We start from the raw sequence: 22363 nt of genomic DNA on the forward strand, positions 1-22363 counted from the left end.
CGTTTGAGAAAGAAACGTTGAAGCCTATCCACCTCATCATACTTGCGCCGCATACGATTGAATTGCTCTACAGACTGCTTGATAACGTTCCATTTCTGAGGCAATCCAATCTATTTTTTTACTGTTACTTTCAATACACTCTTTGCTTGCTTCCAAATAGTTTCGAGACCGAAAAATTTTCATCCATTGATAGATATATTTCCAATATTTCCTTGTTTGAAATAGTTTCTTGGAACTAGTTAGTTCCGGAACTACACAATTCTAGTCGAAAGTATTATTTAAACAGTTCGATATGATATATTTTTACTTATTTTTAGTTCCTGGTTATTAAGTTCCTTTACAACCTTCCAGCATTCTTTGCCATTCCTAATATTGTTAATTTTTTCATTTATCATGGAGTAATACCTGTTTTTGCATATCTTAGTCCCAATTTACATTAGGCGAGTTTACTTGCGGCAAGTCCCAGTTTGTAGAAGAGACACGTAAGGGAATGGAAATGGAAAAAAACTGCTCGTACCGGCAATTTTCAGGCAATTCATTTTATATTTTTCGTATTTGACATTATTTTCATTGTTTTGAAAACAAAACTTGTCGGAACAGAATTGCCTTTTATAAACGCAAGAGGAAAGTTTAAAAAGGAACGAGAAAAATTGCCGCAAGTAAACTTGCCTAATGTAGTTGTTCAAACACTTTTCTAGCCCAATGATATGTTTCATTCATTGTGATTGCTTTATCCGATGCTGAAACAATAATCCCGACTTTTCTTGATCGATTTTCGTAGCAACTGTTCTTCACACTATCGAGAGAGCGATATACACGATAAACTCTAAAATTCTTATTAAACATTTGTATCCTTAGTACACTGGTACATTTTGTTACACCTTCAACGTGCGTACTTGTCCCATCACTGGCATGTGTGTATTTGGTTACCATTGCTGCTTCTTCCTTTAGCTGATTGAGATGTTGTTACTCACAGTCGTCGTCGTGTGAAATATTTCACCGAGAGAGCGTCATTAGTTTGTGTGAAACGTTTGCCGGTGACAGGCGAAGTTTTGTAGTATTTTTAGACAAGCCACCAGATAAGAAGAAAAAAGCAGGAAAGAAATTTTGTGTGGATACAAGTGAAAGAATCCAGAAAGGATTTGTGGAAAAAATGGATAACAAATTTTCAAGATAAAAAGTGGAAATTCTGAAATAAAAATCACAAAATCCTGATAACATTTTACTAAAAAATATTTACGACTCGGTTACGGATGTGGTAAAACGTCGCCGCTAACGAAAATAACAATTCATCCAACTGGGAAATGAAATGAAAAATGTCTACTAATTATAAAAAATACTGCCTAAAGTGGTCGAAAAACTTGCCAAATTTGTAAGTGCCGCAAATTTTATGTCTTCCGTGGTGCGGATTTTTAATAAATTTATGGAAATTTTCGTGTTTTTTGTGTTGTTGTAGAATTTTGACTGCCAAGTAAGAAAATCGATAATTCAGTACTGTATCTTACGGTAAAGGTGATCTGAGGCTGCTTGCCTTCCTGCCTGCCTGCCTTCCCGATTGCTGCCTTTCACAGCCTTCTTGCATTCAACACAAAACGAGAGGACGAGAGGTTCCACGACAAATAGCACCAAGCACCACCAACCAACCAACAGCAGCAACAACAATTAGTGACGGCAGCAACAGCAAGCTGCTGCAATCACACGGACACACACACCAGACACATACTTCTAACCCGATACGGCGGTAAACATTGTCGAAAAAATTCGCTGTGGAAAACCATATCGTTGTCGTCGTAGTATCTCTTAGTCGGTTCGTTAGTTTGAACCGCCTCGGTTTAGTATTTTTAAGAATTTTTTTCCTGCTGCTGAACAAGTTACTGTGTATTGGTAGTGTGCCCTGTGTGTGGGAGAGTGCGTGTGAGTTTTGTCATTTATTATCCTGTTTATGGGAGAGGAATTGTCACACAATTGTTTATTCTGCAGAGAGGTGTTTTCAAAGGATTTTTGCTGTCGTCTGCACCTCTTTGTCATTCATCACCACAACCAGCAGCAGCAGCCAACAACATCACTGTCATCATAATCATCACTTGTTAGTTTTGCATTTCCACAGAGAGAGAGGGTGAAAATATCTCTCCAACAAAATTAACAATAAATCTGTGATTACTCTCAGCATCATCATCGTTTACTCACATTTAAAGTGAGCGGAAGAGAGTTAATTTTGACAGAAACGTTACAAGTAACAGAAGCAAAACAAACGAGATATTGTGAAATCTCACATCGAATGAGAGATACCAAAAATACAGAGAGAAGGAGTGAGAGAAATCAAGTGTTAGTGTGATTAATTTATGATGCCTACACAATGATGAAATTTCATTGTGGCTGAGCGTAACTAGAAGGAAAAAAATACTACGAGAATACTCACTCAACGTACTCTGTTTTTGTTGTTACTCGTTGTGTCGCGTATTGCCCGTTACTACTATCGGCAATTGGACATCATCGTCGGCAACATTTACTCCCGGTATTGGGCTTTAATTCCTACTTCAACTCTTCTTATTTTTAATCATCGTCATCATCATCACCGTTATCGCCCTCATCAACATCATCGTCATCATCATTATAATCCAACCAACCAGCCAACCTACCAACCAAAAAACGACGACGAAGAAGAAGCAGCAGCAAAAGCGAAAAAGCCGAAATAGAGATACAAGAAATTGTCATAGACAAAAGTGTCTGGCTTTTTCTAGGATGTGTATTTAAGAAAAAATTACTGGATATATGTAAAAATTTGAAGAAATACACAATTTGCTTTTCAAAAAATATTGAAAAAAGTCCCCGATTGCAACATCAACAACAAAACAGGTTTGTCTCTCCTCTCTATAAGCGGAAACAAAGTTTTCCATTCATTTACCAAAATCACTTTTTTAAAACGTTGGCCAATAATGATAAAGTTTGTCAAACATAAGCAGCATCATCAACAACGGCAACAACTACTCCAGCACCAGGAACACCAGCAGGACCAGCAAATAACTGCATCACCACAAGAGACACACTTTTCTTCCACCTTTACGTCGTACTCTTCCTCGTATAAATCGGCCAAGAATTTTTTCAAGAAAAAGGTTGTGTTTTAGACAAAAACAACACCCCTTCCCCTCCTTTTAAACATTTTGAAATTAGTTAAAATATCCTCCCATTTGCTTAGATTTGATTTTATTAACCAGTGTTCCTTTTTTCCTCATTCTCTTACAGGGCGAATCAAATGACTCGGGTACTGAATCTGATGGCGACATCTTAGATGTGGATACAAAACATCATCAACATCACTTAGAGTTGGATATGGAAACTAGTAAGTATGACGAGTTATGTCTGTGTAAACCAATGATGAAATTGTGCAACAGAAACATATTGGTATTGAACGTGATTATTGCATATTTCCAAGTCCTAAGTCCAAATTCCGTAGGTGGATAACTTACCTTAATATAAAAATTGTTCCATAAACATACCAGAAGGGAGGATAAGGGAGACTTCTCTCATATCAATAAGTGCAACCTGATTCATATTAAGCTCAATGATATGGGACATACTGTTTATCGCCGATTCCGAATGGCATGTCTTACGACACCACTTGGCTGAAATACTCAGGAAATATCGCTAACATGCCACCGTTAAACATTTGATGTTGCCTGGCCTGGGAATCGAACCGCCGTCCTTATGAGTGCAAGGCGGCAGTGTTGTTGTTCCAGTGGCTATATTTCAATATTTCCACACTCTGAACGATTTATGAAGTTATTTTCCTTGTTGCATTCACGTTGGGCGCCATCGTTTGCAATTGTTGTTGTTGTTGTAACAGTGTTTATTATTATGTTTGTATGTTCGTTCTTCTGTTCAATCTGGCTCTGGGTCTATCTCCAGTTCCAGAAAAGTGGCTGCTTCGATGGGATGTAACCATAGATCCACTGGAGTTAGATGAGTAGGTTTGGCTGGGCAGTTGAAAAGGTGTTTTGTGTCGTGCGGGCCCATGCCAAATACTGGACAGATGTCTTGCACGGCGTGGTCGATTTCCGCCCAATAAGAATTTAGGCGACTGCAATATCCAGAGCGTAGTTGAGCCAAAACTACTCTAGTTTGTCGTGGCAGCTGATGCTCCTCAGCTGCTATAGATGCGGTATGTACTCCGAAGACTTTACTCACACTATATTTGCTTATGGCCTTAGCAACTCCATCTGTGTGAATACTATTTAAACCTGCTTGATATGCCTGTTAATCTGGGGATTCTCTCCTATATTGTTGGACCTCCCTCTCTAGAGCATGAATATCCTTCCTGATCTGCCTGATTGTGTCGGGCCTACCCATAAGATGGTGATTGAGATGGCTCTCACGGTAACACCCAAGCAAGTACTGCAACGAAAGCATCTCATTGTGTTGCTTTATTGGAAGAAGCTATGCCTCCTCATGTAGATGGCCCACTGAAGACTTGTGGAGGCACCCTCAGGGCGGCATTCTGGCAGGTTTGAATCCTTTTCCAATTCGTATCACATAATCCCGGGGACCAAACTGGCGCCGCATATCTTACCACATTCCGACATATCGCGTTATATGTGGTCAACAAGGTTTCTTTATCTGCACCCCAAGTGCTGCTGGCTAGGGAATTAAGGACCTTGGTCCTACATTTCAATTTGTCCCAGATACCTGTGACATGTCCGGACGAAGTGTCAAATGTGACCCCTAGAATTTTGGGACAGTTTGTGGTCGACCACGACATTCAATTCTCTTCCAAACTGTGCTGTCCATGTGGTGAACAGAGTGGCTGTAGATTTTGTGGCGGAAATCTGCATATTCCTGGCGGGGAAAAAAGTGGTAAGATCGGTTACATAGGAGTTCAGTTTATCGCAGATGACATCAGGATAAGTACCTGACGCCAGGATCGTACAATCATTCGCATACGTTACGATCTCGATGCCGTCTGAGGGGGCGGAATACAGGAGAGGTTGAGGTTAAACAGTTCCGGGGGACTCCCTGTTTCACTCTACGGGGTTTGGACTTCTTATTCCTGAATTCCACGTACGACTGGCGTCCACACATTTAGTTGACTATCCAACGATTCAAGCTTGGCCGAAGGGTTGTCTGCTCAATGTCCTCAAACAGCGTGGAGTGCCTGACTTTATCGCACGGTCGTCTCTGGTTGAGTCCTTGACAGATATATGTGGTAATGGCGTGCAGCGCTGTTGTCGTGCTCTGCCGCTTACGGTATCCATGCTGCTGATCGGCAACTTGATAGCTATTTCTGATACTGGGGACGAGCAAGGCCTTAAGTGTCTTTGCTACGGGCGACAATAGGGAAATCGGCCTGTACGATGCACTTTTACTGGCACCCTTGCTTGGCTTCCGTAGTGGGACCCCCCTGCCCATTTTCCAGACTTCGAGAACAACGAGGGTGGCTAGCGACAAGTTGAGAAATTTAGTGAGATACTCCACTCCCGGCTCATCCAGCTGCTTCAGCATTATCACGGAGATTCCATCAGGGCCCAACGCTTTGGATGATTTAGCGTTTCTGATGGCATTGGCAACATCATCCATTGTAAATTGCGGTGGCTCATCCTCGGCAGGAAGAGATCTGATGCGACGTAATACTCTTCTCTTCGCCCTGTCACTCTCGGGATGCTCGACAAACTGTCGATTGAAATTACTTGCGCACCTCTTCGGGTCAGTCAACGTAACGTCGCCAAACGTGACTGAGGTCCTATCTTCCATCCTTCCAGGGTTCGAGAGTGACTTAATCGTTGCCTACAATTCACTTATACCGGCTCCAATGTTGCAACTCTTCTTCTTCCCCCGATACCTTTCTCGTGCTACTGATTGTAGAGTAGTCCTATGCCGCATCGGTTCCTTCGTGGAGGTCTCTGGTATCCAAGTATGGATTTTGCGGCTGTTTGCATGGAGTGGGCAATGTTTTGTCACTGTCGGGACGAGGAGTGCTTTCATTAAGCAATTGGGCTAGTTGAGTGGAATATGCTGTGGCTATCTGTTGTTTTTGCAGCCTATCGATGTCCAACTTCCGCTTTGTATCTATTCGTGCTTTATTTGCAACGTTTAGAAGGGGGCCGTACCTTTGCTGCAACAAGGTAGTGGTCCGAATCTATGTTGGCGTCTGACCCGGAGACAGCCAGGTACCCTTGTGAATATCGAGATGCTTTAATCTGGTACTGCTAACTACAGTTGAACCTCGATTATCCGGGAACCTCCATTATCCGTGATAGAAAAGAAATGTTGGACTTTTTTCCATTTCTTCTATTTTTCGTTATAAACTTCATTACCCGGGTGTAAAAACACACTTTCCAATTAATTTGGTTAAGCAAACAAAAGGTAAAAAACGAAAACTGGAAATTCTCCCGTATTACACAATTTGTGTATTTATGGTATCACAAAAACCATGGGACAAAGTCAATTCAGATGAATCTGATGATGATGATATTATGTGTCCTTCTAAAATTTGGTGGATTGCCGTAACAAATGTAATAAAAATTGTATATTTTCATATTATTGTACAATATTATGCCATTTTTACTTCAAAATATGTTCAAAAAATGCATAAAAGCATTGCCTCCATTATCCGGAAAAATCGATCGAGGTCCGACTGTACCATGTTTTTTGCCGCAGCAAAGTCTATCAGCCTCATTCCGTTGACAGATGCTGTGGAGACTGAGTTTCCCGACAATTGGGCCAAAGATATTCTCCTTTCAAATTTTGACATTAAAATCGCCTAGAATAATTTTAATGTCATGGGCAGGGCAACGGTCATAAGTTTCTTCTAAGCGCTCGTCCTTGTCTTCAGTAGGAACATGAGCGCAAATAATGCTGATGTTGAAGAATTTAGCTTTTAATCGAATTGCAGCAAGTCTTTTATTCACTGGGGTGAAGCTGGAGACCAGATGTTTTAACCTCTGACCAACTACAAATCCGCAACCAAACTCATGCTTTGTGTCATGGCAGCTATAATACAGTGCGTCACCTTTAGCTGTTGTTGTGACGCTTTTCCCAATCCATCATATTTCCTGTATGGCAGTAATGTCAGCCTTGTACTTTTCAAGTACATTTGCCAATGCGTAAACAGCACCTTCTCTATAAAGAGTGCGAGCATTCCAGGTGCAGATTCGCAGACCATGGTCCTTAAAACGTTTGCGGGGTTCGTTAACTTTAGAGGGGTTTGTTTTTCTTTTCTTTCGTTTTTTTCATAGTAGGCTGCTTTTTCTAGGGGAGGGTTACTAACCCGACGCCCAAACCCAAGTGTTTAACGTTCTTATGGGTGAACGCGCGGCACATGTTAGCTCACTAGCTTTAACGGGTGTTAAAGGCAGCTCCCCAGGTGACACCACGGGGAGGTTAGTGTCCACTTTAGGTGAAAGAACATATGTAGCGTGTCGTGTGGTCCCGTGTGCAGGACATGTGTTGGGTATCATGCTATCAATTCGGACCCAATACGAATGGATGCGTATGCATCATCCGAATGTTAATAGGCATTGGCAGCTGTCTTTCTTCTTCGGCGCTGACTCCAATACGAGCAGCCTTGTGGAACTCTTTGTTTCAAACGACTGACTTCCACACATATATTTGATATTTGGAAGGAATTTGTATCTATGTCCTACAACAACTTATCATGGTGGACGGGATCGAAGGCCTTCTATAGATCAACAACCACCATGACTGTTCGATCGCACAAGCTGTTCCTGTTAGGTACTCGACTAATATGTGTGGAAATGGCGTGTAATGTTGATGTGGTACTTTGCTTTTTCCGGAACCCATGCCGATTTAGAGAGATGTAAGGATCCGCCTGTACGATTTCCCTCTGCTGGCTTCCTTGCCTAACTTCAGTAGCAGAACCACTCTGTCAACTTTCCAGGCTTCTGTAGTGCGATTCTGTAACTCCTTAACGACAGAATTAACGACAAATGTCGATAGTTAACGACAATTTTCGTTAAGTGCTATTCTGTATACCAATTTTAACGATTTTTGTCGGTAAATTTTGTCGTTAATTACCGAAAATGATTGTTAAGTTAACAACCAAAAAAAAGTAGTAGTTAAATCTTAACGACAGTACATTATTGCAATATTTTGCTGAATTCTTTTAACAACGGCGTTTTTATATGAACATATGTTATGTTAATAAGGAGGGGACACACGGTAAATTCCGCCTTATTGAGAAAAATCTTCTTAAGGCATTTACATAAGGGTTAACTATGTAGGATAACATGGGGCAGCTTCGCCACTGTTGTGCTTTCGCCAGCGCCGATTTTATTGAAGCTGCATAAAGATCACCAAAGAGAAAGTTGTAGATCTTCGATTAACTCATAACTTTCCCTTGGACGATCTACATGTAGCATCGGCGCTGGCAAAGGCGCAAAAGTGGCAAAGCTGCCCCATGCTACCCTATCCTTATTATTAAAGGCAAAAAACGTTAGCTAAATCTTCAAAAGAACTCAAGTGTGGTACTGTTATATAAGACCTATACCAATGCCCTTAACACCATCTTTCTGAGAGGCCAAAACGTGTATAGTATTCCTATAACCTACTTGGTTCTGTGATAATATTATAGATTTAAACTCAGCATCACTAATAACCAGAATGCTAAAAATGGCGTATATGTTTCCGAACTTTTCATAATCTCCGCTATAAGAAATTCTATTTGATGTGGGCGTGAGTTGAATATATGAATATATAAACTCAAATGACGGTAACGTGGATCCACGTACATCATTTTAGGGGCTTAAGTAATTCCAAAACTCAATATTCATATGGCAAAATTAACTCTTCGTTTTATTGCGGTGTTAAAAATGTCTTGATCTGTACATGCATAATGACACAATTCACTCCAAAGTGACCTTTTGACCAATGATTCTGATTACACTGTCCTACCCACTCCAAACATATAATGCCTTGTCGAGCTATTACTTGGATGCGAATGACTGTTTATTCATATCCTGGAATAAAACCACGAAAACCTATGAGATTTATTTGACTCCTAGAAGTTCATACATACATACACACTTGACGTTTTAGAAGTTGAAATAATACTTGTGTTTCGCATTGTTGGGATACTTGCAGATACTTATGTTAGCGCATTTCTTCAAAAAAACTGACCTTTTTACCTCCTTTACGCGTTTTATGCCTTTATTTGCGAAGAAATAACATTTTTAATTCAAAAATACATTAATAAATATCAAAATATAATATTTGACAATTTGCCTTTCCATCGATATTCGTCGGTATGTGCTAACGATTTCTACAATCGTTAACATAAAGTTACAGAATAACACATTCGTTAACTCAACCGAATATTTTTGTTAACTACCGATGTCGGTTCGTTATTAAAAAAAGTTACAGAATCGCACTACTGATGCAATATGAGTAGGTAACGACAAATTGACACATCACTAATCATAGGTTGTGGTGGCACCTCCTCGGCTGAAAGGTCTCTTATACGGCGTAGCACACTCCTCTTCAGCTTATAACTCTCTATAAATTAAATAAAAACAATAAATATCACGAGCACCTCCTCGGATCTGCCACAATCATGGCCTTGAAAGTAACAGAAGTTTTATCATCCGTCATTGTCGGATTCCTAACTCTTCGGCCTTCACGGTTCGTACGACAAATCTCATCACGCTCATTTGCTAGTGCAGTCAGCTTTGCTGCGACATTTGGTCTAATTTAGGGTAGTCGACCAGCAGTTACATACCTGCGGCTGCAGTTGTGTCTGAGTGTCTGAGGGAGCGGACAGGCCTGAAGTGGAGATTGGTTAATTCTCTGAACCCTTGCCAATCAGCTTTTCCATGGTTCAGAAAAGTGTGGCCGTCAGATATTCTGATAGGGAGGTGGTTTTAACCAAGGAAAATGAAAGGTTGACCAAGGAAAATGAGGGGTTAACTATTCATTGGCTGTACCACACTTTACTGCTATTTCCATACATGGAATGTATGTGTCACTATATATCAGGTCAAGTTTGTGTTTGTGTTATTTGGTAACGGGTAGGACTATTTTTGCGGCGCAATCTCAAGCTATGTTGTTGTAACCCCTACAGGTAATGTTGTGTCGGTAGTAAAAGAAAAGAAAAAAGAAAAAGAAGCAAAATTGAAATTAATAAATAGGCATCTAAGCATCCACATCCAGCCCCAGTAAGCGGGCCGCTTAGACTGAATGTGTCCATAGTGACTCCGGTGTCAGATCCGTCGGATTTGCAGGACATGCGAAGAGGTGTCGTGCGATTAGCCATATTTTGGAAATGTGTCTGTTATCTTAGAATTCAGAAGGGAGAGATAGCCGAAGTTGGGGTAGTATAGTTCTGGTCTCCCTAGGTAGTGTCCTCTTATCCTCACTTATGGGTGGGGGTCTCCCGCCGAGCACAACACTGCTTGTGTAAGATAAGATATGGTCCTCTACCACCCTTGTATCAGCCTGCCTCAGGGCAATGTGAATATCATCATTCGTTGGGTTTTTGAGGGATTTGAGGAAGGTTTGGGAAATCCTTACGAAAGTCGTGTCTGATCGGCACATGTCTTTAAAGGGAGGTCTGGTGTAACTTCCGTTATTTGGGCGGTCCCGTTTAATTGCGCTTTGTCTTGTTAATAGTGCATTGGGACCGGGAGAAGCTTTGCTTCGTGGTTTTCGGGGACCTTGGAGTGGCACCCTTTGGCGATGCGCAGATTTCCCCATTGTGTGTCGCTTAGTCCTGCTGACCACATCGGGACTACGTAGTCAATAAGGGAAGACCTATGGCTTTGTAGGTGGTCAGGATGGTCTCCTTGTCTTTTCTCCAGATACTACCAACAAGCGCTTTGAGTATTTTCATTCTTTGAAGTGAAGTACGGTAAGAGGATGGACTCGAGGACCTTCACGACTGGCCATAGAAGAGTAATGGAGCGGTAGGAACTGCCTACTTGGACAGGTTTCTCAGGTTTTGGAACTGGGACTATTTTTCCGACCTTCTACATGTCGGGGATCTCGAAGGTGCTGAGGCAAAGGTACAGGCAAGATTTTCAACATATTGCCCAATGTGTTTCGGCATCTTCGTTGCCAGGCCATCCGGACCAATTGATGTATTTGGTCTCAGAGCACGGGAAGCTCGGCGTAGTCTTCTTATATCGCGGGTTTGGTGTTGGCAGGTGTTCGACGAATTGTATGCAAAAGGCAGCTGCTGTCTTCGATGTCGTTTTTGGTGTGTTGTCGCCAAAAGTTATTTTTATGTTGTCTTTGCGCCTGGGGTTTAAAAGGTTTCGCATCGTGTTCCAGAGACGTTTTGGGCCTGGATCCGATTCCTCTAGCTGTTTCCGCCATATTTCTTTTTTGTGGCTAAATTTGGAGGCTTCAGTCGGATAATATGGTATTATGTTTTTCATCCGCCCAGTTGATATGCAGCATCTTCCCCCAGCAGGTGCCGAGGTCGGTGGAGGAGCTTGTGAGAACTCGGCTTCTGTCAGTCTGATAAATAGCTCCCAGTCGGCCTCGTTAAAGTTGACGAAAGTTCTGCGTGTGAACGTTTTTCGTGACATTAAGACCACTTCTCGGATCGTGTTAAAACTTTAAGATGCGATCACAGTGAAATTTTTCGCAAGGGGAAAACTAATACTTTCCGAGATATTGCCTCCGAAATATCCAAATATTTACCACTCCATCGTACACAACATCTCATTGCAAATTTCCTGTTTGACTTTTATACTAATTTCTCCTCCTTTTGCTTTTGTTCACAGGTTTTAGTTCCTGCACAGATGCAAACTCTCCGACCGATACAATTTGTTCATCAGAATCTTCTGCGATGATGTGTAAATCCCACCTTCAGTACGATCAGCATAGTTCCGAAGAAGAACTTGAAGTTATTAATGGACCCTCATCTGTAGCGGCTGCTGAAGCGGCGCATGCCGCCAGTAATGTATTGACAGTGCGTGGCACATCATCACTGATATCAGAACGTGGGACCTCGTCATTGGACCCCGATGAGTTGCAGGGAGAAGCAGCGGCCTTAAAAAGGTCCAGTTCAACATTAGTAGAGAATCGTAAAAGATCACTGGCACACAGTTCCGATGATGATGTAAGTACTTGTGAATTTCCATTAATTCCTTTAATTATTTTTTATTCTCTTCTTCGTCTTCCGCATGCCTTGGATATAGTTACGAAATTTCTTGGAACCGATTTTAACGCCTGTCAACTTTCGCACATCACCGCCTTTGGAGGCTTTCAAGCCGAATCGTAGCCACATGTATCGTTCGACAACGCCACTCATACTACAGGAGGCGCGATGCGGCATTGAAAATATTAAGTTATGTGATAATAGTGTTAATGATGAAAACGGCGGATCATCCGCCGTTGGCAACAATGGCGACTCCTCGAATTGTGCCATGGGCACTGAGGAGGAGAATGCCGAAAATAATGAGGGTGGTGGTGGTGGTAGCAGCAGCATTATCAAAATGAAAATGAGCGGTTCGACCAGCAGTCATCACATTTATCAACCTCAAGCCAAGCATAATTTTCATTTTAATAGTTCGCGCAGTAGTCCTGCCTCCACGACTGGTCTCGATGTTGAGGTACGGTCGGTTAGTCCACCGGCGAAACTCTTCCATTGTGCAATATCACCTAGACGCCGACCCATGCGCACACCCCACAATTCACAGCGGCTGCAGAGACCGCACAGGCCATGTTTAGATTTTGATAAAATGCAGCAGGTTAGTTTGTAATGTAGCGCCAAATCAAAGACAAAATTTCAGAACAGCAACAACAACAACAGCAGTAGCAGCAGCAACAAAAACTATCACTATCATCATCATCATCATCGTCGCCACCACCAACAACAACACCACTACAATCATCACAGCCACAATAATAACAGCAGCAACAACAATAATTATCACCACCAACAGCAGCATTACTATCAACAACAACAACAGCAGCAGCAGCAAACAATGTCAAGCGGGAGCATTTCTGCTTCTTCTAATTTTCATGGAAATCTCACTGAAATAGCAGCAGCAACAACAATAGTACCGGATAACAACTACAACAACTATAATCACAACTATTTCTATTTCTACAACAAGACTACAACAACAGAAACAACAGCAGCAGTATCTACCGCCGCTACAATAACAGAATCACCAATAACAACAGCAGCAACAATCCCATTTGTGGCCACCCACAAACTTTCAATAGAAAAATCCACAACAACAACAGCAAGCGAATGTGTACCTAAAATTCTGCAAATGCATACAGATGCAACATCGTCGTCGCCATCATCATCAGCATTGCCATCAACAACTGGTGCAGCAGCAACATTTTTTGGAGCAATCAAGGAAGAGGTTGGTGTTTGACAACCATTAGAAGGAAAGAAACGAAAATCTTCCTCCAACAACAACAATTCACAACAATAGGATCAAGAAAAAAGCCCGAAAACATTTTTAAAATTTCTTTATTAGGCATTTTGAAAATTCATTCTACTTTAGGATTATTATAATGCCGATAGATTCGAATATTCTAGGAACTAAGACGTAAATTTTGTATCCTCTTTGAGCTGTTAAATTGATGATGAGTATGGCAGGTAATAGGAAATATGGAAATATTACTGAGTAATATTAGCTCATATGTATGTTTACAAACATAAATTTGTAGAAACACTAAGGCACACAAAGAAATTGGAAAGGAAAACACTTTTTTGAGAAACAGTTGAATATGTTATTGTAACAAACGGATTCCGATTGTTATATCTCAATCAGACTCTTGGGTTTACACCCACTTCAACTGTTATTTTTCTTTCATTTTTGTACAATTTGAATTCTTGTTTAAAAATTTCTTCAACAAATTTAACTGTTTAAAAAAAACTAGGAATATAAACATACATATTTCAATGTTTAAGTGAAAATAATGGATTATAAATCTAATACATAATTCTAATATACATATATGTAAAAAAGCATACATACATAAACTCACTCACACTTAGTAAGGCACTAAAATGTTAATTCAAAATCCAGAATATTTCACATTTCGCCCAGAAAACAAAATCAATTTCATTTAAACAAATTACTGTGATTTTATAGATGCTAATCTTAAAGAAGAATTTAAAATTGGACTTTAAGTAAAGAACTGGAGACGAATTTAAGGAAGATTTATACAATGCTCCTCTTTTAATGGTCCCAAAAAAATCTGCCCAAAAGTGTGATTTAAAATATTAATTGTGATATTTTTTTGTTCGATATGAAATATTCTGTGAGATTTTGAAATAACATTTTATTGCCTTTATTTGTTTTAAGTAACATTTAACAAATAACAAACAACAAATTTGATCTCAATTTATAATATTATTTTAATGTTTTTTGTGTGTGTACAAAACGTTTCAATGTTTTAAGAACTTCCCCTATAGGTGACATGAAAATGAAACACTAACCGACAGGCTAGGAGGGCAATTATAAAGTGATTTTAGATATTCCATTAACATATCTTTTTTAGGCTAGGAAATGTAGTCATTGATGACAATGAAGACAGAAATACATTTTGTGGCCATTTCGTTTGAGTACGTGGCTTAATACAAACTTTTCACTTGGAAAATGTTCCCCCACTGAACATGGAAAAGATTACACTGTACAACACAAAAAAAATACAAGGTAATTCGACCAGATTATGAAAGAGGACCGAAAAAAAGAAGACACGTGTATCGGCGTTTTGAAAGTTTACGTCGGGAAGTAACCTATGTAGGCGTTGCAAATTCCGCCCATTTCTACAGTTTTTAAAATATTCAACATCAGATTCCTTGGAATCCTTGAATTTTAGGTATAAAGTGTCTTTGGCAATATTGCTGACAACAATGCGGGGTATCTTTCTATGAAAAAAATTAACCCTCATGCGAGTCACTAAAGGGGTCTTTTTGGTCCTTTTTTCAAAAACGTTTAAAAACTCCTTTAAAATGTGATCGTATCATATCAAAATATTCTACAAAATTATTTGTCATAAAATTTTACTATAGGTCCCCGAATACACCAAAACTCTAAATTGTCAATTCAGTCAATTTTATCAGTGCAGGAGTAGCTGCCATCATTATAGTATTTAGTACCATGCCTAAACCATGGATGTTAGGACTCGTATGTCAGATATATATTCACATGTGTCTTCTTTTTTTCGGTCCTTTTTCATAATCTGTGCGTGGTTTCTTGTAATTTTAAAAAAAGTTCGATTTTGTTGTACAGTGTTATTAGTCGAGATTTTCATTAGCCAATGTTCCTTACAGTAGTTGTCAGTTTGTCGCTTTAACTTTTCCATACTTTATAAACACATTCTGTTCTTTCAAAACACAGTGAGTTAGATGACATTTGCTTTGACATAAATCAAGTTTTTTTGAGGTTATGAAACACTAAGACACTTCCCATCATGAATGATCTTGAATTTACCACTGATATTGGTAAGCTCGCCTTGCACTCTGTATCCCCGGGTTTTGATTCCCAGGCCAAGAAACAGCACATTTTCAACGGTGGCAAAAATAACCCTCAGTGCAATATTGGCGACATTTCTTGCGTATTTTAGCCATGTACATAAAACTTCTCTACAAAGTGGTGTTGTAAGACACGCCGTTCGGACTCGCCTATAAAAAGTAGGTTCCATATCGTTGGGCTAATATGTATCGGGTGAACTCATTAATATGAAAGAAGTCCCCTTGTCCCTTATTTCATATTTTATTTTTTGAGCAAAAAACTTTTTAAATTGTAATGTCATCTTTAAATTGGCTACATAAATCGCGTTTTCTGCAAAATCGATTTTTGGAATATAACAATCTTTGAACAATGTTTGTGATGTTCTTCACAGGAATGAACCTGTGACTTTCGGTGTACAAAGCTGAAATGCTAAACATTGCTCCAGCTGTCCTGAAAGTTGGCCAGAGTCTATAGAAATTATGCAAAGGTCAGGATAGGTTGTAGGATGGGCAGCTGTCGTTATTGTACACCGCTACACAACCCGATGACCCAGCGGTCCATTCTGTTCATCCTGACAAGAGAGAGAGAGTGATATAGGAAAACGGGGAAGGAGAAGGTGTGGAAAATGGAAATTGGACAGATAGAATAGTCAAGGAAAAATTGAGAAAATAATAATCGATCTTAATAAAATATAAGAAGACCCGCTTCACAGCTATTTAAGGCTCCCGCATTATATGCGGTTTCTTCAGAAGAGAAGTAATAGAGTGATATAATCTCAAGTGCACCAAACAGCCTGTGTCTTTTGTTCACCATACAATGACACCGGTAGAAAAGGTGTTCGCTCGACCCAGCCCCTCGGGTCCCTCCCCCACAAAAGTTAAAAATGCTTACGCAAAAGCTATGCGCACGATAACTCTCAAAGGGACAAGCCGATTTGATGCATACTTTGAACATCGTAATATTTCTACAAGACATATATTAAGTTCGCATAAGGAATATATCGATCCACTCCTTCGGGTACCTCCCACACAAAATTTCTGAAGAATGCAGTTTAAGACCTCCTCTCGAATCGTTTTGATTTTTGTTGTAACAACTTGTATTCACTGCCCCTATTACGATGGTACAAGCTTTTTTCGGGGGCAAGTGCATACTTCCTGAGGAAATGGGCCGAAAGCTTTAACTCTCGAACGGATAAACTGATTCGGTCAAAAAGTTGCCAGTCTTAATATTTTGCGCAAATTTAAATAAAGTTCTATGATGGGCCATGTCGGTCCATTCCTTCGGGTACCTCCCACACATCCTCTCGAATCGTTTTGATTTTTGTTTTAACAACTTGTATACGCTGCCCCCATTACGAAGGTACAAGTTTTTTCAGGGGCAAGTGCATACTTCTTGAGGAAATGGGCCAAAAGCTTTAACTCTCGGTGTATCGATTCGGTCAAAAATTTGCCACAAAAACTCAAAACTTTTCACTAAAACTGTTGCTGTGCGCACGATAAGTGTAGAAGGCATTAACCAATTTTATCCATACTTTGTACATCGTATTATTTCTACGAGACATATATCCGGTTAGAATATTGACTATATATAAATCAGCTCCTTCGGTTACCTGCCACAAACAATTTTCAAAAAGTGCAGACTAGGACCTCCCACTCAAATCGTTTTGATTTTTGTTGTAACAACTTGTATTCGCTGCCCCTACTACGAAATTACTCCATCGGCAAAGCCGACTGATGCTTTTTTTACTTATTAACTTCTCATTTCCCTTAGCAGTGTCCTGATACCCAACAAAAACTTTAAGAAGTCTACAACATGTTTTTAAAACGGATCTGCAATTTTGAACAGTTTTATATTTTATGGCGAAGAACACGTATAAAGGGTTATATCGGGTCTGCGTAGACAAACCATATTGGTCATATTGGTGATATACTCTTTGATAAATAAAATATTTAAATAATGAGTTTAATAGGCCGTTTATATATAACAAGGTTAACCCAGTGGGTCTGGGTTTCAAATGTCATTTCCATTGTATATACTTCAAACAAATCCTCATAAAGAAGGTTAACCCTGCAAAAAACTATAATATAAACGCCGTATAAAACCAGCATATGTAAGGTAAAATCTGTTTGAGACAATTTTGAGTCAATCTAAGTTTGTCCGTTCGTCTGTCGCACGATGACTCTCGAATAAAGTAATCGATTTGTTCAAAATTTGAACATCGTAAGTTCGGAAATGGGCACCTCTCACACAAATTTTTTATTAGGTACAGGTTAAGATCATCTGTTCGATTATCGTTTTGACAATTTTCATCGTATCCTTGGTGTCGTGTTCATAACGGAATATTATTCGGGTATGTTCTGAGACACACTTCACCTCTCACTTCACGCCTCAAGCATTTTGTTTACGCCATTTACTCCATTTTTTGCGAATTTATTGGGGCTAAGATTCATTAGGCTGTTTAAAAAGAAGAGTACACCCTAGCCCCTCCATAAAATACTCGAAAAATAAGCGAATATATGGTGAACAAAATGCTTGAGGCGTGAAGTGAGAGGTGAAGTGTGTCTCAGAACATACCCCATTATTTTCGAGGACACGTCCATACTTTCTTCCCCCAACTAACATGACTTATGTGCACTAAAACTCTGAGACTGAATGCCCGATTTGGTCCAAACTTAACACATCGTAATATTTCTTGCAGACTTACACTAAGTATCCGTCCACAACTTCTGGTACCAATCCCTCAATAGTTAAAAATTTTCGCCTAAGTGCAGTTCAGGGATAGTACAATTTTCGCCGTAGTTAGAGTCCTTGTTAACGTGTTCACAACGGAATTTTATTTTCGTGCACTTGTCTATACTTTCTTCCCCCATCTAAAATGACTTATGAGCACAATAACTCTCAAACTGAATGTCCAAACTTCACGCATCGTAATATTTCTTGCAAACTTACATTAAGTTCCCGGATGGTCAATATCTGTCCACAACTTCTGGTACGAATCCCTCAATAGTTACAAATTTTCGGCTAAGTGCAGTTTAGGGATAGTATTAAATTTTTGACTGAATGTAGTTCTTGCGATTCTGATTACAGTGGTATAATTTGATTCGTGTACTAGTCTATTTTAACTGACATTATGGCATGCAAGTTCTAAAAAACCCTATCATGACCAACTTAAATTATCCAAAAACTCCGCCCGTGTGGTGATAGATTCAGCAATTTGTTCGTGTAGACGGTGTAGATTGGATCTGTCAGTTGAATAATAAGGTCCACACTTCATATAAATGCCCGATCTAAGATAACTTTGAAAATGTGCACCATTTGTAGTCCAGCTAAAATATATTTGGTCATCTACGCAAATTAAATTAATTTCTTAAAATTAGGGATCTTTTCACAGCAAATCTAAAGCCGATTGATTCGTTTTTACTTCCACATTTTGTAGCATGTTTGGCCGCCATAAGCCAATTTTCCAAACGAATAAGCTTCAGCTTCTTGTTTTCGAGTTCCTTGTGGACAGGAAATATCTTATTAAGGGATTGTAGTTATTGGTCCATGAGGCTTTAGTTATTAGACGATTTTAGCCACATTTTTCAAACAAAAAAACCTATCAAATTTGTTGACAAAGGTCCACATTTATTCGTCGATATAAAGGCACTAAAAGTTCCAACAACCTGTATTTTTTCGGCAAATTCATACTTCCTGAAAAAAGCTACAAAATTCTCAAACCCCCTTAATTCTGAAAAGCCTCAATATCTTAATAACTCCTTAAATAACAAGTAAGAAAGTATCAGTTAGCTGTGCTGACGGAGATATACCCTAAGCCACTGACAAAAAAAAAAAAACATTTTGGAAATTTTTTTTTGAAAAGTTTTAAAGTAACCTTGCACAATAGCCATATGTGCGTGCCTACAGAGTTTTGGAGCCTTGGGTCATTACCGTAGAATGTATTTATTTCCTCCCGAAAAAAATTGTATCGTTGTAAATGAGGCCGCTAGAAAGAAAAAAGAATCAAAACGATGCGAGAGGAGCTCTTAAAGTTCACTTTTTTCGAATTTTGTGGGAGATACCCGAAGGAGTGGACAGATATAGCCCAAATTCCAACCTGATAGATGACTGGATAAAACAATATGATGTGCAAAGTCTGCACCAATCAGAAACTCTTGCGAGAATTATCTTTCGGATTTGCCTTTTTGGTTGGTGCCGTCAAGGTTTCTTGGAACATTAAGGCCATTATCTCAGGAAGTATGGACTTGCGCAAGAAAAAAATTGTACCGTCATAAAAGGAGTCGCAAGGGCAACTTGCTGAAAAAATAATCAAAACGATGCGAGAGGAGCTCTTAAACTTCACTTTATCCGAATTTTGTGTGGGAGGTACCCGAAGAAGTGGACCGATATGGTCCATATTTCAACCTGATACATGACTGGATAAAACAATATGATGTGCAAAGTCTGCACCAATCAGAAACTCTTGCGAGAATTATCTTTCGGATTTGCCATTTTGGTTGGTGCCTTCAGGGTTTCTTGCAGCTTTTAGGCTAATATCTCAAGAAGTGTGGACTTGCGCAAGAAAAAAAATGTACTTTCGTAAGAGGAGCCGCAAGGACAACCTACTTAAAAAGGCTGAGCGTATAAAAAGGATTTCTTTCTCCTACGAAAACGGTAAATGCTGGCTTAAATTTCGACGAAATTAAATGTAAAAAAACACATTAAAACACTCCAATTATGTATGTCGGATAGTGTTTTCTTCATTAGAATGAATTCGGTAAATGTTATACAAAATGTAAATGATAATTATTACAAAAACTACATACAGATATATGTAGATCAAGTGTCTATATGTTGTAAATCACATTACGCCCACCCCATTCATTCACTGACTATCATCATGCATTCAAAACCATAGAAATATCATCTCAAAAAAACTGAACAGAACTGGCCAACAAACTGCAACAATAACAAAAATTCAAAATCTAAACCGATAACCAAAAACAAAACAATGGAAACAAATATGGAAAAACTAATCCAATAACGAAAAGAATGAAATATTTTCAAAAAATGAAACATTTTAAAATAAAATAAAGAAGAAAAAATACCACAAAAAAACACATTTTTACTTAAGAAATGAAAAACGTAAGGAAGGATGGAAAGGAAGTATATCTTGGTGACGAAATAAGAAATAAACAAAAAACCAAACACCTCTATTCAAAAAACAAAAAAACTAAAAAAAATAATAATTTTATAAAGAAAAACGAAAAAAACTGATATGAGGAAGGAAGGATACGGAACAAAACAAATCATTATTTAAATACAACTCGTAAAGAGAAAGACAGTCGACAACCAAAACCAACCAACCAACCGATATTTAACGGAACAAGGAATGCAAACAAAAAAAACAACAAACAAACAAACCATAATTACAAACAACAATAATAACAACAAATAAAAATCAATAATAAAATAAATTATGCAAAAAATAAAATACAAATAAAAAAATATTAAAACAAAACAAAAAATACTAAGGAAAACAAGTAACATACAATACAACAAGAACAACAAACAAATTTGTTTTTACACAGAAGAAGAAAAATTAACAACAACAACAAATAACAACTCATACCAACAACAAACTAAAATAACAACAAAAAAACATATTTTTTCACCATTATATAAAACAAAATAACAATAACAACAAACCAAAAACGAAAAAACAAAAACAAAATATAATCAATAACAATAAACATATATTTCACATACCGACCACCACCACCCATATTCAAAAAAATAAAAAAACATAAAAAGAAATATAACAAAAAATACAACAACAATATCATCATTATAAACCAAAATCCAAAATCATCATCAATAACCAGAAAACACAACCACTCACACACACACACTCATATACATATGTATATTTTGTCCTTTCTGTTTCATTTGTTTCAATTGTCCTTGGAAGAACAAGAGGTGTTGCAGTTTTAATTTTTCTGTAATTTATAATACATGATCTGGGAAGAAGAAGATGAAAACAGGGTCTAAAACTATGTTTATATTTACGAAATCCACTCGATTTCAATTGTCAATTCCATTACTCAAACGTTAAATGAAATCCAGTCGATGTCAGATGAGTTTTCATTTGACGTATAGGCAAAGGAATTGACATTTGTAAACATAGTATGTATAATAGTTTTTTTTGAGATCTTCGAAGAGTTTGAATGTGGAGACTTTTTCCAAAAACCATGGACTGATTCCATGTAACGATATTTGATTTGAATTTTTATGTATCATTATTTTTTTGAAAATTACTAAACTTATCACACTTTTAACACAACCTCTAAAGATACAAACGTGAAATCCTTACATCTATTCTTTTTTGAGATAAATCTTTGACTTAAATCCCTTAACTTTTTAGTCCATGTATTATAAATCTTAAAAAAAAACTCCCTCCCTCCTCCTCCAAGGAAAACAATTTGTATGTTTCTTTTTTATCTTCTTTAAAAAAAAACTAAAACAAAAAATATTACACTAAACCAAAAAAGTCTGTGGTGTCATGCTGATGAACAAAAAAACAAATAAAATTTAATTTAAAAAGAAATACAAATGAAAAATATGCCAGAAACTGAAGATGTATAGGAAAGGGCTCAAAAAAATCCCCCCCGCCCATTCCAAAAAAGCAAAAAAAGAAAATTATGAGGAAGAATTAAAAACAAATAACAAATTATATTTAAATTTTAAGTAGTTGTACATATTTGTGAAAACAAAATAAAAAAACAAATCGAAATAAAAAAATATTCAATAAAGGAAACAAACAAAAAGAGAAGGAAAGAAAACACACAAGAAAATCAATGTAATTTTAATTTATATTTATAAACACAACAGAAAAAAAACAAGAACAGCAACATAAAGGAATTTAATTTCTTTTAATTTTTCAAAATCAA

General features: G+C 38.3%; 1 protein-coding gene and 2 long non-coding RNA genes across 3 annotated transcripts; 1 reads left to right on the forward strand and 2 right to left on the reverse strand.

Annotated features, from left to right (window-relative positions):
• Positions 1-981: 981 nt before the first annotated feature.
• Positions 982-14083, forward strand: Reph (Regulator of eph expression). Its single transcript, XM_073971266.1, has 5 exons — positions 982-1372; positions 1457-3113; positions 3244-3340; positions 11736-12073; positions 12153-14083. Exons 2-5 carry the CDS (start codon positions 2937-2939, stop codon positions 12714-12716), a joined length of 1176 nt encoding a protein of 391 aa, XP_073827367.1. The 5' UTR covers positions 982-1372; positions 1457-2936; the 3' UTR covers positions 12717-14083.
• LOC141395426 (uncharacterized) lies at positions 8779-9147 on the reverse strand. Its single transcript, XR_012410632.1, has 2 exons — positions 9033-9147; positions 8779-8969 (listed from the first exon to the last, which is right to left on the reverse strand). It is a non-coding gene; the product is annotated as an uncharacterized lncRNA (long non-coding RNA).
• A 6043-nt stretch (positions 14084-20126) lies between the features above and the next one.
• Positions 20127-22218, reverse strand: LOC141395427 (uncharacterized). Its single transcript, XR_012410634.1, has 2 exons — positions 21587-22218; positions 20127-21466 (listed from the first exon to the last, which is right to left on the reverse strand). It is a non-coding gene; the product is annotated as an uncharacterized lncRNA (long non-coding RNA).
• Between the last annotated feature and the right edge of the window lie 145 nt (positions 22219-22363).

Source organism: Musca autumnalis, unplaced genomic scaffold (genome assembly GCF_047663935.1).
Source record: "Musca autumnalis isolate F117 unplaced genomic scaffold, ASM4766393v1 scaffold_2, whole genome shotgun sequence".
Lineage (NCBI taxonomy): Eukaryota > Metazoa > Arthropoda > Insecta > Diptera > Muscidae > Musca > Musca autumnalis.